Genomic DNA, 13,300 nt, shown 5'->3' with positions numbered 1-13,300 from the left:
ATATATATATATATGCCCAGGAGCAAGAAAAATTGGCTAAGAGTGAAAGAAATGTATTTTTCCATGAATTTTTGTTCATTTAACCTGAAAATTTCTATTTTGCAGATCATTATTTTAATAAGTGAAAAAAATTAATCATAAAACTGGTAAGACCGCATCTTCGTGAGGATATTTAAAAAACGAATTGCAGGATTAAGGCATTCCAAAATGACTTACAATCAGATTTTTGATATTTTAAGAAAAGAAAAATGTGAAAACATCTCTTTCTGTAGTGAAGCGAATCAGTCAAAGGTTCGAAGTCGAACGCTTATGAAAAGGAAAATCTGGATCTGGTCGCCCTAGATCACCCACTTTGAAGGACGACCACAGGCTTAAATTAACTGTTTTGAAGAATCGAAAGAAAACTTATGTTGACCATGTCAAGGAATTCAAAACAGAGGCTGGAAATTCTTTTTTCCAGATATACAGTATATAGACAAATAAAAGAAATGGGGTTTTCCTCTAAAAGGTGCGCACAGAAGCCATTTTTTTATCTAAGAAAAACATGAACGATATAAAGAGATTTTTCTCGTGTTATGACAAGAAAGATACGGACTGGTTCAGGAATGTTTTCTGGTTAGATGAACCAAGATTTTGTCTTGTTAGTGATGCTCCTGATGCTCCCGGACATGGCCTTCGTTTAATTCAATTAATGTGATATTTTGGCCAGGTCAAATCCCAGATTTTAACCCAATCGACACTATTTGGTCCATAATATCTCGTGCATTGGTCAGAAGATCTTTTGAGAACAATGATACACTCTGGGAAGCTGGGCAAACCGAATAGAATAGCACTTTCTCTTCACAGTGTTCCATTTTATGTAAGATGCTAGCCGAAATTAAAAATACCGCTCGGCAAATGGAAAAGATATCCAGAAAGATCGGAAAAAGGAACAGCTCTGTCGTGTTCAATCAGACGTGTCTATATATATATATATATATATATATATATATATATATATATATATATATATATATATATATATATATGTATATATATATATACATATATATATAAATGTTTGTGTGTGTATGTGTTCATGTTTCGTGTAAACACATAGAAAAATCGCCCACTGTGTTCTGTGTTTAAATGGGCTGGGATATCCAACATAAATAGACCAAGATTAAATGTAGAAATAAAAAAATATATAAGCCACATCATATCGATACGTAAATAGATTATTAATTCATTGAATCACTTTATTTTCAGACATACATTAATTGTAACTGTGTGCAAGAGCTGACGAAGACCGCTGTACCCAGTTATTGCCCAACCAAGTGCACCAATCTTTGGCCGGCTACAATCGTTGGGTTAATTGCTTCCCTCTTACAATGCATGACAATCATGCCAGACTATATCTTACTTTTAAGGTAAAGTAAACCACGGCTGAACGGTTGGTGCTTTTTAGATTTTTCTTTTGATATGAATCCCATTGCTATAGTTGAATATTTTTTCAAGTCAGGAATGTATATAGGTTCATCATTTGGATATATCAAGGGCTACAGCGCCGACTTATCAATGCCTTATCAGAGATGACCATTAAAATATCTGGTGTAGAACGACATTGCCTAAATTCATACCATAGGTCCTATTCAATATACAGTATTTTTGTTTTGTTTTTCAGTAATCCTGTTGTGTGTGTATATATATATATATATATATATATATATATATATATATATATATATATATATATATAAGAAGTTCAATGTATATATCAATATATATATATATGTATATATATATATATATATATATATATATATATATATATTTATACATATAATCTGAGGTAATTTTTTTCCGTGTAACCAATGGAGTTTAACGAGGTTAATATAAGAGTGGTCAAAACCAGATTTAGAGCATGGCATACGCTTTATTTGTTTTTATGTAAGAAATAATATATTGTTACACAGTCATGAGCATGTTTCGGTCAGGTAGTTACCAGTACCAGAGACCTCTTTCGGTGATACAGCTAATACGAAAGCAAACTTTGCTTATTCTGACTATCGCCATTTTTGATTCTCTCTACTTGGAGACATCATGGTCTGAATGGACTTCGACTGGCAACCTTGTCAACTAAATTTTATTACACCATTTTTAAGTTACATTTTTAAATCAATGTAAGTAAATACTTACTCTATATATTTGGATTAATCTAAAAAACATATTTTAGCTGGCAAAACTTTTTGCTTAAATAATCATCAGAGTCGTCGACTAGCAAACCTCTGGGCATTGCCCGGCCAAGATCTAATCGTCCACGAAAGACATATAAAAAGACATACCTTATCCTATAGACTTTTGGGCGAAAGAAAAACATAGTCCCATGAATACCGATCAAGTCAGTCAGTCTAGTTCTCAATTCTCTTAAATTCACCATATCCAAAACTAGACACGGCCTGGGTCAATGCAGAAAGTTCCTAGTCTGAGAGCAATGTATTCCACGAAAGCCAATAACTTCCTACAAATGGGGTTATATTTTATAACTTAATTGGACATTGAAATTCGATATACAATCATTTTTCAAATATTATGCCATTGATAAGAAATTATTATTATTATTATTATTATTATTATTATTATTATTATTATTATTATTCAAGTATAACATAACACATCGATTGTTGATATGTTGTAACCATAGACAGCCTTATTTTTTAATTAACCCCAGTTAAAGAAAACGCGTATCGTTATTTACGGCCTACAGTTGGATTCATATTGGGGGTTAACAATTTGCAACGGTTTGCAGTTGGCAAACTCCTGGGCTAATTGATCAAAGAATCATAACGTAAAAAAGAGAAGCGCTCACTAAGGTTACATCCATCACCTGAGCAGTTTATGAGAATATTATGGACGTATTTGTTCGGCGATTAAAAAAGGCGCTAAAAATAAATAGACATAACCACGAGCACAAGTTATTGAATATATATATATATATATCTGTATATATAGTAATTTATAAAATATATATGGCGATTAAGCAACACTGAATATTCGGCGTTTCATCCACTTTAGGATTCGGCAGGCTTATGCGCGAATTCTGTGGTTGTTTCTCGTTTTTATATGGTGCTCTTCTGTTGAGGATTTTAGTTAGCCAATCAGCTTTCTAATATCAACCGCCTCCCTTCCTATCAGCTAATGGGCATGCATTTTATTGAACAAAGGATCTGTTTTAGAACTAGGTTAGTGGTTTAAGGCAGACCTTTTCCTTTATATATATATATACATATATATATATATATATATATATATATATATAAATATACATATGTGTACATACATATATGCACATATATATACATATATATACATATACATACATATATGTGTGATCGTTTATGTATATTATGTTTATTTAATTTATTTATTTGTTTATTTTCTATTGTTTTTGTTAGTTTTAAAGCTATTTTTTATCGCTATCCTAGAATAAGTTTTATTTTGTGAACAAAGTTATTTGCTATTTCTCTTCTACAGTTTAATAGATTTTGGGGTTCTGTAAGGTACAGGATAGTAAATTTTTCATGAAGGGATAATTTACATGGGTCATCTAAATGCCTACACGTGGTAGCTTGTCTTATTATTTTCCATTCGACTACCGGCGAATGTCCGCTTTCTTTGAGTTCCCAGTATTTATTCGCTAGTGTTGTTTTTATACGATGTTTTTATTGTTGAATGTACTTTTGTGGTCATAGTATCGGGTTTTGAAATCTAAGGAAGCCATGCCTACGTAATATCACTTATTATTCGGGTTTTCTGTCGCAAATATTGTTGCCTGATAAACTACGCTATTTGTTAGACCTTTATTTTAAACTGGGCAATGTGTGCGGTGTCTACAGTTGCATTTATCTTGTTCGTCATTAGTATTTTTATTTATAGTATGACTGTTCTTGTCCGGGGTTGGTTTGTTATTATTATTATTATTATTATTATTATTATTATTATTATTATTATTATTATTATTTCTGCTAGTGTTGGTTTTACTTTTGTCATGGTGTCTATTTTTTATTGTTTATTTTGTTGTTGTTTACATTGTTTTTATTTAGTATTTTGTTCTTCGGATATCGAAGGATAAAACTACAAAAAAAAAAAACAACTAGACAAAAACGAATTCGACTACATAGATCGCGTAACTTGAAGATGGTCCAAAATGATCCAAAAGGCAGAATTCCTTGGAAAAAAATCACAAATGGCATGAGTTCAAAATCATTAAAACTAAAGTTCAAATATGCACAGAAAAAAGCACTGGAGAGAATATTTAAACCACGTCTGCCAAGGCCGGAAGAATCAAGTAAATTCCAGTTACGCGATTCCTTTGGAACTTACTTGTTGGATTGGAACTTTTTAATTCGACCGTATTTGGATTTTAGCATTCTTGAATTTTTTACCCTTTACCGGACTATCCATTCATGTGAAATCTTTTTATCATTTTTTCTTTTACCTCCTATTCCCCTTACCTCACCCCTTTTTTAACCAAGTAAGATCTGTGACTTACTTGTGGTTTAATTAAATACTTTTACATGCAAAATCCGATCCCGCATTTTGCTAATTCCCGCCCTCTGTTTAGAAGGAGAGAATTACTTCGAAACTCCGCGGATTAAGGACTATCCACTTATCTTGTGCTTCCTTTTTAAAATTAAATATGTTTTTAACTCTTTTTCAAGGGTTTTTTAACATGTTTAATTAATCATTTGTTCATATATATATATATATATATATATATATATATATATATATATATATATATATATATATATATATATAACCACGTAAATGTTATTAAATGTAACGGGGACACTTTGCTTTATGATTCTTTTTTTTTTTAATTTTTCGACTTTCCGTATAATCTTTTTTGTAACAAAATCAAAAATATTAATAAAAGTTCAAGAATTGTTCAAGAATACGAGCGCTTTCGATTCGTTCTCGAATCATCATCAGGTGTTGAAGTAAACGTGCGAAGGAGCAAAAATGAGAATAAAAAGTGAAAACTAAAATATACAGTAAACGGCGATGAGTTAAAATATGTAGATGAAGTCGATTAATAATAAAGTTCGATGAGCACCGCTTACAAAGTTCGTCCAATACGAAATACGCAAGACATTTTAGAACGTTACTGCTTTTCTCGAATGCTATATAATTTATAGTGGGTTGAAGGGTTCTAATATATGACGCTTCAAGAATTAACTTTTTAAAAATATTATTCTGTATCAAAAGTTGTCAAGCATCTAAGAATAATATTTTTAATTGTATATATATATATATATATATATATATATATATATATATATTTATATATTTATATATATTAATATTTCTATCAATTTATATATATTTATATATATTTATATTTATATATTTTATATATATATATTTATATTTTTATATATATTTATATATATATATTTATATTTTTATATATATATTTATATATATGTATACATATATGTGCATATATGTATGTATATATGTATATATATATGTATGCATGTATATATGTATATATACATATATATATATATTTAAGTATATATATATATATATATATATATATATATACATATATGAATAGAGCAGCATTATTTTACATGATAAACTAAAACGCAAAAAAAAAAAACAACAACAACTTAAAAGCGGGTTAAGCGATATCGAAACTTATTCAAAATAGTGGTTGGGAAATGCCAATGATAAAATATCATGAAAATTGAAAATAGGGCGAGGGACAGAAACAGAAACAAACAAAACAAAAACAAAACACACACACACACACACACACACACAAACACGGGAAAATCAAATAGAAACCGCAATTTATCCTTAATCATTTTATTTTTGCTTACGGTGAGGTCTTCAAATCATAATGTAAATAGGTTCACTCATTTTCAACGCAAGGTGCGGAGGCGAATAGTTATGAATGGGAAACAAGTCGACAATAAACTTGAAGGAACAAGGGCGTTTATTTACAAAGTGCTTACATATAATCAGCGCGTAGGAATTATTCAAAACATCAGATGGATGATAATTTGTTTATCAAATATTTCATAGAATATGTTGTTTTTCCTAGAAATCTATGGAAATATATAGTGAGAGAGAGAGAGAAAGAGAGAGAGAGAACTATACATACATACACACACACACACATATATATATATATATATATATATATATATATATATATATATATATATGGTAAAACTGGTAATTAGTAAAAACCTGAAGAGAGTGCTCAATACTATGGCAGAGCAAATATGTGTTTTATTTTTTATTACTGTTTTATCTGTTTGGTTACATATGTTTCAGATGTTGGACTATGTTTACGATATAACAGCCTCGTCTGACAAGGCTGTTTGATCGTAAACATGGTCCAACATCTGAAACTTATGTAATCAAACAGATGAAACGGTAATAAAAAAATAAAACACACGCACACACGTATATATATATATATATATATATATATATATATATATATATATATATATATATATATATATATATATATAAATGCAACTTTGTCTCTGTGTGTGTTAGGGAGTTCTTATAGACTCCGAAACGACTGAAGATATTTTCTTTCAAATTTACAGAACATTAATGTATAAGTTTGGTAGTTTTGTCTTAGAATACATCCGAAAATTACCGATAATCTATAATCGAAACGGTTATTTTATTTATCTATCACCGGTAAAGCCATATGTCCATATCGATTTGAAAATTTACGTGTTTTTTCTTTTATATGACGTGATCTATAGGTTCAAACCCCGTACGTAAGTTTCTTAATGTTTTTATTTTCGTTAACTGGAAAGAAGTTTATGTTAAATAATTTCGTAAAAGAAACAGTACGTACTCTAGAGTGCAATGTAAAATAACATACATTTTGGACCAAGTTATTGCATGGAGGCATGGGAAGCTCCCTCCCGGGGATTTCATGGATTATCATGATAATAAAAATATAAGAGTGTGAAATATTTGTTGATCGCCATTCAACCCCGGGCAAGGTCGGGTCTCCCTGCTTGTATTTATATTTATATATAGCAACATCGCCTGAAGAGTCTGACTGTCCAAAACATGCTCATGAATGTTTAGCTACATATCAATGCTTCTGTAAAACTAATAAAATATGTAAATATATGTACGTATACATTATGTAATGATATATATATATATATATATATATATATATATATATATATGTATATGTATATATGTATATATATATATGTGATATGAGCAAACAGTTAATAAAATATGTTAAAAAACACTTTGAAATGAGTTAAAAACATATTTAATCTGAAAAGGAAACACTAGATAAATTGATAGTCCTTAATCCGCGGAGTTTCGAAGAAATACCTTCCTTCTCATCAGAGGGTAGGAATTAGCAAAATGCGGGATCGAATTTTGCATGCAGAAGTATTTGATGAAACAACAAGTAAGTCAAAGATCTTACTTGAAAACAAAATAAGTTAAGCAGAGGGAATACGGTAAAGAAAAAAGGTGATTACACATGAATGGATAGTCTGGTGGAAGATAAAAAATCCAGTGACGGTAAAATCCAAATGTAAAACTTCAAGAAAGTTAAAAGAATTTCCATTTGTACAAGTAAAATCCAAAGACATCCTGTAATTGGAAGAAGATTGTCCATAATGATCCAAAGGCAGAAATCCATGGAATAATTCACAAACATGTGTACAAGGAAAAAAAAATAATATTAATAAAAGAAAAATTAGATGTGCTTTTCACTCTACTTCCGAGACATATATATATATATATATATATATATATATATATATATATATATATATATATATATATATATATACGTGTGTGTGTGTGTACGTATAACTATGCATGTGTAGATATTTATATATATATATATATATATATATATATGTCTCTCTCTATATACGTATATATCCATATATATAGTATGTTTATTGTACAAACATTATCGGTTACATATGTGAATACCTGTTTCAGTGGAATCCCAATTAAAGATAACACCTTATCAGACCAAAAATGAATCGATGTATGCACATATGCAACCAACAATGTTTGGATAAGAAACATACTATATATGTCCTACATTGAGTACTCACTGATAATCATATATATATATATATATATATATATATATATATATATATATATATATATATATATATATAGTCAGAGTAGTGGGAGGAAGGAGATAGAGGAAAATAAATTGATAGATAAAAATAAATGCTTCCATTTAGTCCAAAGACAATGAATACCCCCTACCTCCTGGGAGGGTGATTGCGCGTGTAATTATGAGACAAGTGTTGCTGAATCCCAATACGTCCCCTTAACTGGGACTGTTTGGTAAGAATAAGTGCAGGACGACTGGAAACAATGCGAATCTATGTAATTCCTAAATAGTCGCCATTTTAATACTGAAAAACAGATAGATAGATAGATAGATAGGTAATTATAGAACTAACATATATTATAAGGTGGAATATTCATGACCAGAATTCCTTTCCAAGGGCTTTCCGTGTGTGAAACACATTACCGCATGAATTCTTTCCTGAAAACTATAACATATCCGTTTTCAAATCGAATATAAAGAAAGACGGCCTTAAAACGTCTTTAAAAATATTCAAATATTTTTCAATTTATTTATAATATTCTTCATCATTGGACATCTTATAAATATATACACTGGTAATAAAGCATAAATATTTGAATAAAATAATATCGCTTTCCATGTTAACTCTGAAGTGTTGAGATGGTATTATAAACTGTATAAACCATTTATTAGAAGAAGTGTTTTTATTGTTACAAAAAATTTAGAAATGAGTTCCAGTGAAAGTAAAGCATGGTTTTCTTTATATAAGTCTTTGTAATATAGTATTTGTGTTTTTGCTTTTTTAGGAGTATCAATGAAGCAGACAAACCTTTTGCGTTGGGAGTACAGAGTTTTTTATTGTCTCTCTTAGGTAAGTAAACCAAGAAAATTATTTATACAGCATAGCCACTGAGTAGAATTAATGTTGTATAATGGGGTAGTATATAACGAGTGTATATGCGTGTGTTCGTGCACGTCTAGTCTATATAAATATACGTGTGTAGGAAACCGATGCTCGTGTCTCGTCTAGTGGTTAGAAATTTTCGTTGTGGGCGTGTGTGGGTTTGCGTGTTTACACATATTAAAACAGAGTTCACGTTATATGGGCAAGGCAAAAGTGAGTAATTCGGGACGGATTCAATATAGGCACACAATGGCCGTTTGATAACGAACTACTAAAATTAGATTGAGGCTCCCGTCGTATCTTGGCACTGCAATAAAACATTTTACTGTGAATCAGTTACAACAGAGTTCTTTTTTCCTCGTTTGTTCTAATTTTCGCTATAAGGTTTTTATCTCAGGAATTTATTATGCTTTCTCCGTTGAGTCCTCCAATCGGCTCTTGATTAGCTCAGTCGAATGCTTCCACATCAACCTCCTCCCGTGTTTTACTCGAATCGTTCTGCTCCACTTACTTATATCTCTAGTTTGTTAGTGGATCAATTCCACTGTTTATTGTTTATAAATTCGAATTCCTAAATCTATTTTAATGCATAAACATCTCTGTAGTATTTTACTACTAGCATTTTAGCCCGGCGTTACCCGGATGTTTGGAGGTGTTTGTTGATCAAAAAAAAAAAAAAAAAAAGAAAAAGAAAAAAAAAAGCCGTCAATTTTTTAAACTTTGACCCCTATTATGACCCCTTACCATTTATTGTTTTGGGCTCAAATCATGTTATTCCGTTAGATCCATGTCCAAGGCACCTATAACTAAAATTTCAAGTGTTAAGACCCAACATTTTCGGAGGAGTTTGGTACAGTTCTCTAAGGTCAAATTGTTGAACTTTGACCCCTTAAAAGCCGAATTTCTGGCCAAAAACGGGTTACCAAGATCTTCCCAAATCTCAGTACCCTGCATATCAAATGTCTAAAATTGACAGAGTTATTGCGTTGGAAAATGTACACACACACATAGCACACACACAGATACACGTTCCCTTTTATAGATATACTAGTATGTGTGCCCGGCGTTGCCCGGGTATTTGGAGGTGTATGTTGAGCAAAAAAAAGCGGTCAATTTTTTTTAAATTTTGCCCCCTTAAAATTAATCGTTTTGGGCTCAACTCAAGTTATGTTAGATTCATGTCCAACGAACCTATATCTAAAATTTCATGTGTTTAGACCCAAAATTGTCGAAGGAGTTTGGTAGAGTTCTCAACTCGTTGAACTTTTACTTCTAAATCGCCAAGTCTCCGGCCAAAAACCGATCACATCGATTTTCCCAAATCTCAGTAACCTGTATATCAAATTTCGAGTCTGTAGACTAAAAATTGACAGAGTTATTGCGTAGGGAAATGTACACACGCAGACACACACACATACACTTTCACTTTTATAGATATATAGATAGATAGATAATGCAAATTCGCCCGTAAAATTAAAATTAGAATTAAAACAACTAGTAGAAAAATCAGAAGGGTTTGTATTTATAGAAAATATAGAAGGAATGTTATGCTATATATTATTGATACACTTCAAGAAATGTTGTATTCATGATTGATAAAAAGAAAACAAGGGGAAAGTTATGTTTGCAGGTTGAACCAAATAACGTATAAGGCAATATAAATGAAGACTCAACAAACAAAGGTAGATCAATAAGAAGTGTTTTAGGAAAAGTATATTTTCAGTATATTTACATAATGGTTGTCAGGTAAGAGAGTCTTGGCTGGAGAACATATCTGCTCTCGGCTCGGCCTTCGGTGGCTTCTGGTTAACTCACACTCAGACTAACCGAGTCTTGTTATTTATGTGTAATATTATCCACATATGTAAATGAGATCTATATATGCTAGATAAGTAGTGCACAAAACCACTTTTTTAATGTACATATCCTAAGCTACTGAGACAGTCTACCGATAAAATCAACAGCTTTAAGAACGATGTAGACATATAAAACGATCGGGACTCACAAAATACAGTTCTCTTATCTCAGCCATACATAAAACTCAGTGCATAATAAGGTAGCTGCGGAATCAGACATAATGCTTATATTATTATACAGACCAATCTAGTTAATGTATACATATATGCGCATACTACGGTACACATTTAGAATTAACCGGTATCCAAATTATTTTCATTAATGACAGTGTTTAATAGGCGGGGAGATATTATAATAGAACTCTTTCCTTTGTTTTATTATATTGACCAAGTGGGGAAATGAGAGAGGATTCAATTAAACGATGTATTGCTTTATTCTGTATTACTTTTAGAAAGTTTGTATTTTAAAAGTCAAAATAATTACCATACTCTATAATATGAGAGAAAATGTCCTCTGTTCAGATTTCGTTGAGTTTCTATAATGTAGATTTGATCATAATCAACACAGGTTAATCCAGACAGAAAATGAAGTATACCAGAAAATGGGCTTTAAGGAAGTGCCATTGGGTCAAAGTGGCACCTATATAGAAAGCTGGAACTAAAAAAAAAAAAAAACATTTTGGATATTAAAACAGTCTAACTAAGGAACGAAGTGGACACATATGGGAAAATCAGGGTTTATATATGTAGCTGACCTCCACCCACCCCGGCATTTCATAAGGTAGATATTAAATCAGATATATACATAATTTTATTGAATTTTCAACCCAAACAAGTCAGGTATCCACTTTGATGTAGAGGGCTACGATCTTGGACCTAATTGCAGGGATAATATGAAGGGACTTAAAATTCTGCATATACATACAGTCGAAGAAGCAGGGACCCAGAAGCGAATACCAAAGTCTAGCAGTTCTGGGGAAGAAACTATTAGAGTAGAAGACTTTCTGGCATCTGTGGATCTCTGCTGTGTAGGGGTGGGATTTTGCTGCTTGTCATGTTTTGAAAGAGTATTTACGTCGAGAGGGCACAAGGGCTTGTAGTTCCTCGGAGCATATACCATTATAACACTTGTAAAACAGGCAGAGGGATACAATATTTGGTCGCTGGGAGAGAGGCTGAAGCCTAGCTGACAGTTCGGAAGCTATTAGGTTGGCGACTCTGTTTTGAACCTTGAAATACTGTTATTCCGACCAAACCTATTAACTCCAGTTATGCCTGCTAGATATGTATAAAGAAAGCATTTTTGAATTTACAATGTTTTTTTGTTTTTTTTGTCTTTGTTAGGTTTTATTCCTGGTCCCATTGTGTTTGGAAAGCTTATTGACACGACCTGTCTTAAATGGAAATCCGCCGCGCGCAAAGGTGGATTGTGCGTTTTGTACGACCTTCATCAGTTCCGCTTGAAACTCTCATTGGCGCGTTTTATAGCCAGTGTAGCCATCTCGATCACGTTTCTGGTCATCTACTACTTCGCACGGAACAAAAAGGACTGGCAAACGAACGACGAGAATCCTGAAATCGCTACCGATCCTGAAGAGGAAACGGGATTTATAGAAAAGAATAGAAAATTAGAAAACAATTGATTACGGAAAATAAAAACAATAAAGGGGGGGGCGATTGACATCATTAATGATCAGATTAAAATACATTATTTTTTTAATATTTTTATTTTGTTTTATTTTAAGAACATTGTTTACATTACAGTAGCGTCCAAACGTTAAGGAACAATCGAGCATTTTTTTGAATGACTTCTAACTTTATCTATGAAAAAGGAACAAAGATGTGAATTTTCAGTGGTTAATAATGGTAGTTAAATAAAAAAAATAATTTTTAATATATATCAGATTTTAACATATAAAAAAATCTGATTAAATTACCGGCGTCCAAAACTTAAGGAACGGGGAAAATTTTTAATGGAAAAATAAATAATCCTTTCAATATTTTGTGAAAACCTCCTTGTTTTTCACACTATATCATATTTTGTTGCAAGATAGAACCAATCGTTCGCATGTTATAGGTGAGATATTATTCCAGGAGTTATTTTATACATTCCCATAAAGAATGACATTTTTTTCTGTGATATTATCACTAATAATTTTCCAAATATTTTTAATTGGATTCAGGTCGGGGCTCTGAGCTGGACAATCCATAACGCAAATATTGTATCTATTTAGCTCTTCTAAAACTATTTTTGTTTTATGGCACGGTGCGTTGTCTTGCATAAAGATATCAGAATCAGACAGATTAGGAACCACATGTTCTCTTATAAATTATTTGTACATTCGAGCATTAACTTTTCCATGAATCCCCACAAGGGGGCCACTTCTTTTTGAAGATATCATGACCCATACCATTATACTGCCC

The 13,300-nt window shown here is 31.4% G+C and overlaps 1 protein-coding gene across 2 annotated transcripts in view; it reads left to right on the top strand.

Moving 5' to 3' along the window:
* Positions 1-12,596, top strand: part of LOC145293748 (solute carrier organic anion transporter family member 2A1-like) — a 76,523-nt gene extending 63,927 nt beyond the window's left edge. For both annotated transcript variants that reach the window (XM_080140227.1, XM_080140228.1), the window contains 3 exons: positions 1,249-1,409; positions 8,923-8,987; positions 12,221-12,596. In XM_080140227.1, the coding sequence (XP_079996353.1) occupies positions 1,249-1,409; positions 8,923-8,987; positions 12,221-12,519 (525 nt within the window). In that variant the 3' untranslated portion in view covers positions 12,520-12,596. The remainder of the gene's footprint in view (positions 1-1,248; positions 1,410-8,922; positions 8,988-12,220) is intronic.
* Positions 12,597-13,300: the final 704 nt, after the last annotated feature.

Source organism: Euprymna scolopes, chromosome 15 (genome assembly GCF_053919585.1).
Source record: "Euprymna scolopes isolate OS-2025 chromosome 15, ASM5391958v1, whole genome shotgun sequence".
Lineage (NCBI taxonomy): Eukaryota > Metazoa > Mollusca > Cephalopoda > Sepiida > Sepiolidae > Euprymna > Euprymna scolopes.
The sequence above is the reverse complement of the archived record's forward strand: the minus strand, read 5'-3'. Positions and strand labels throughout refer to the sequence as shown.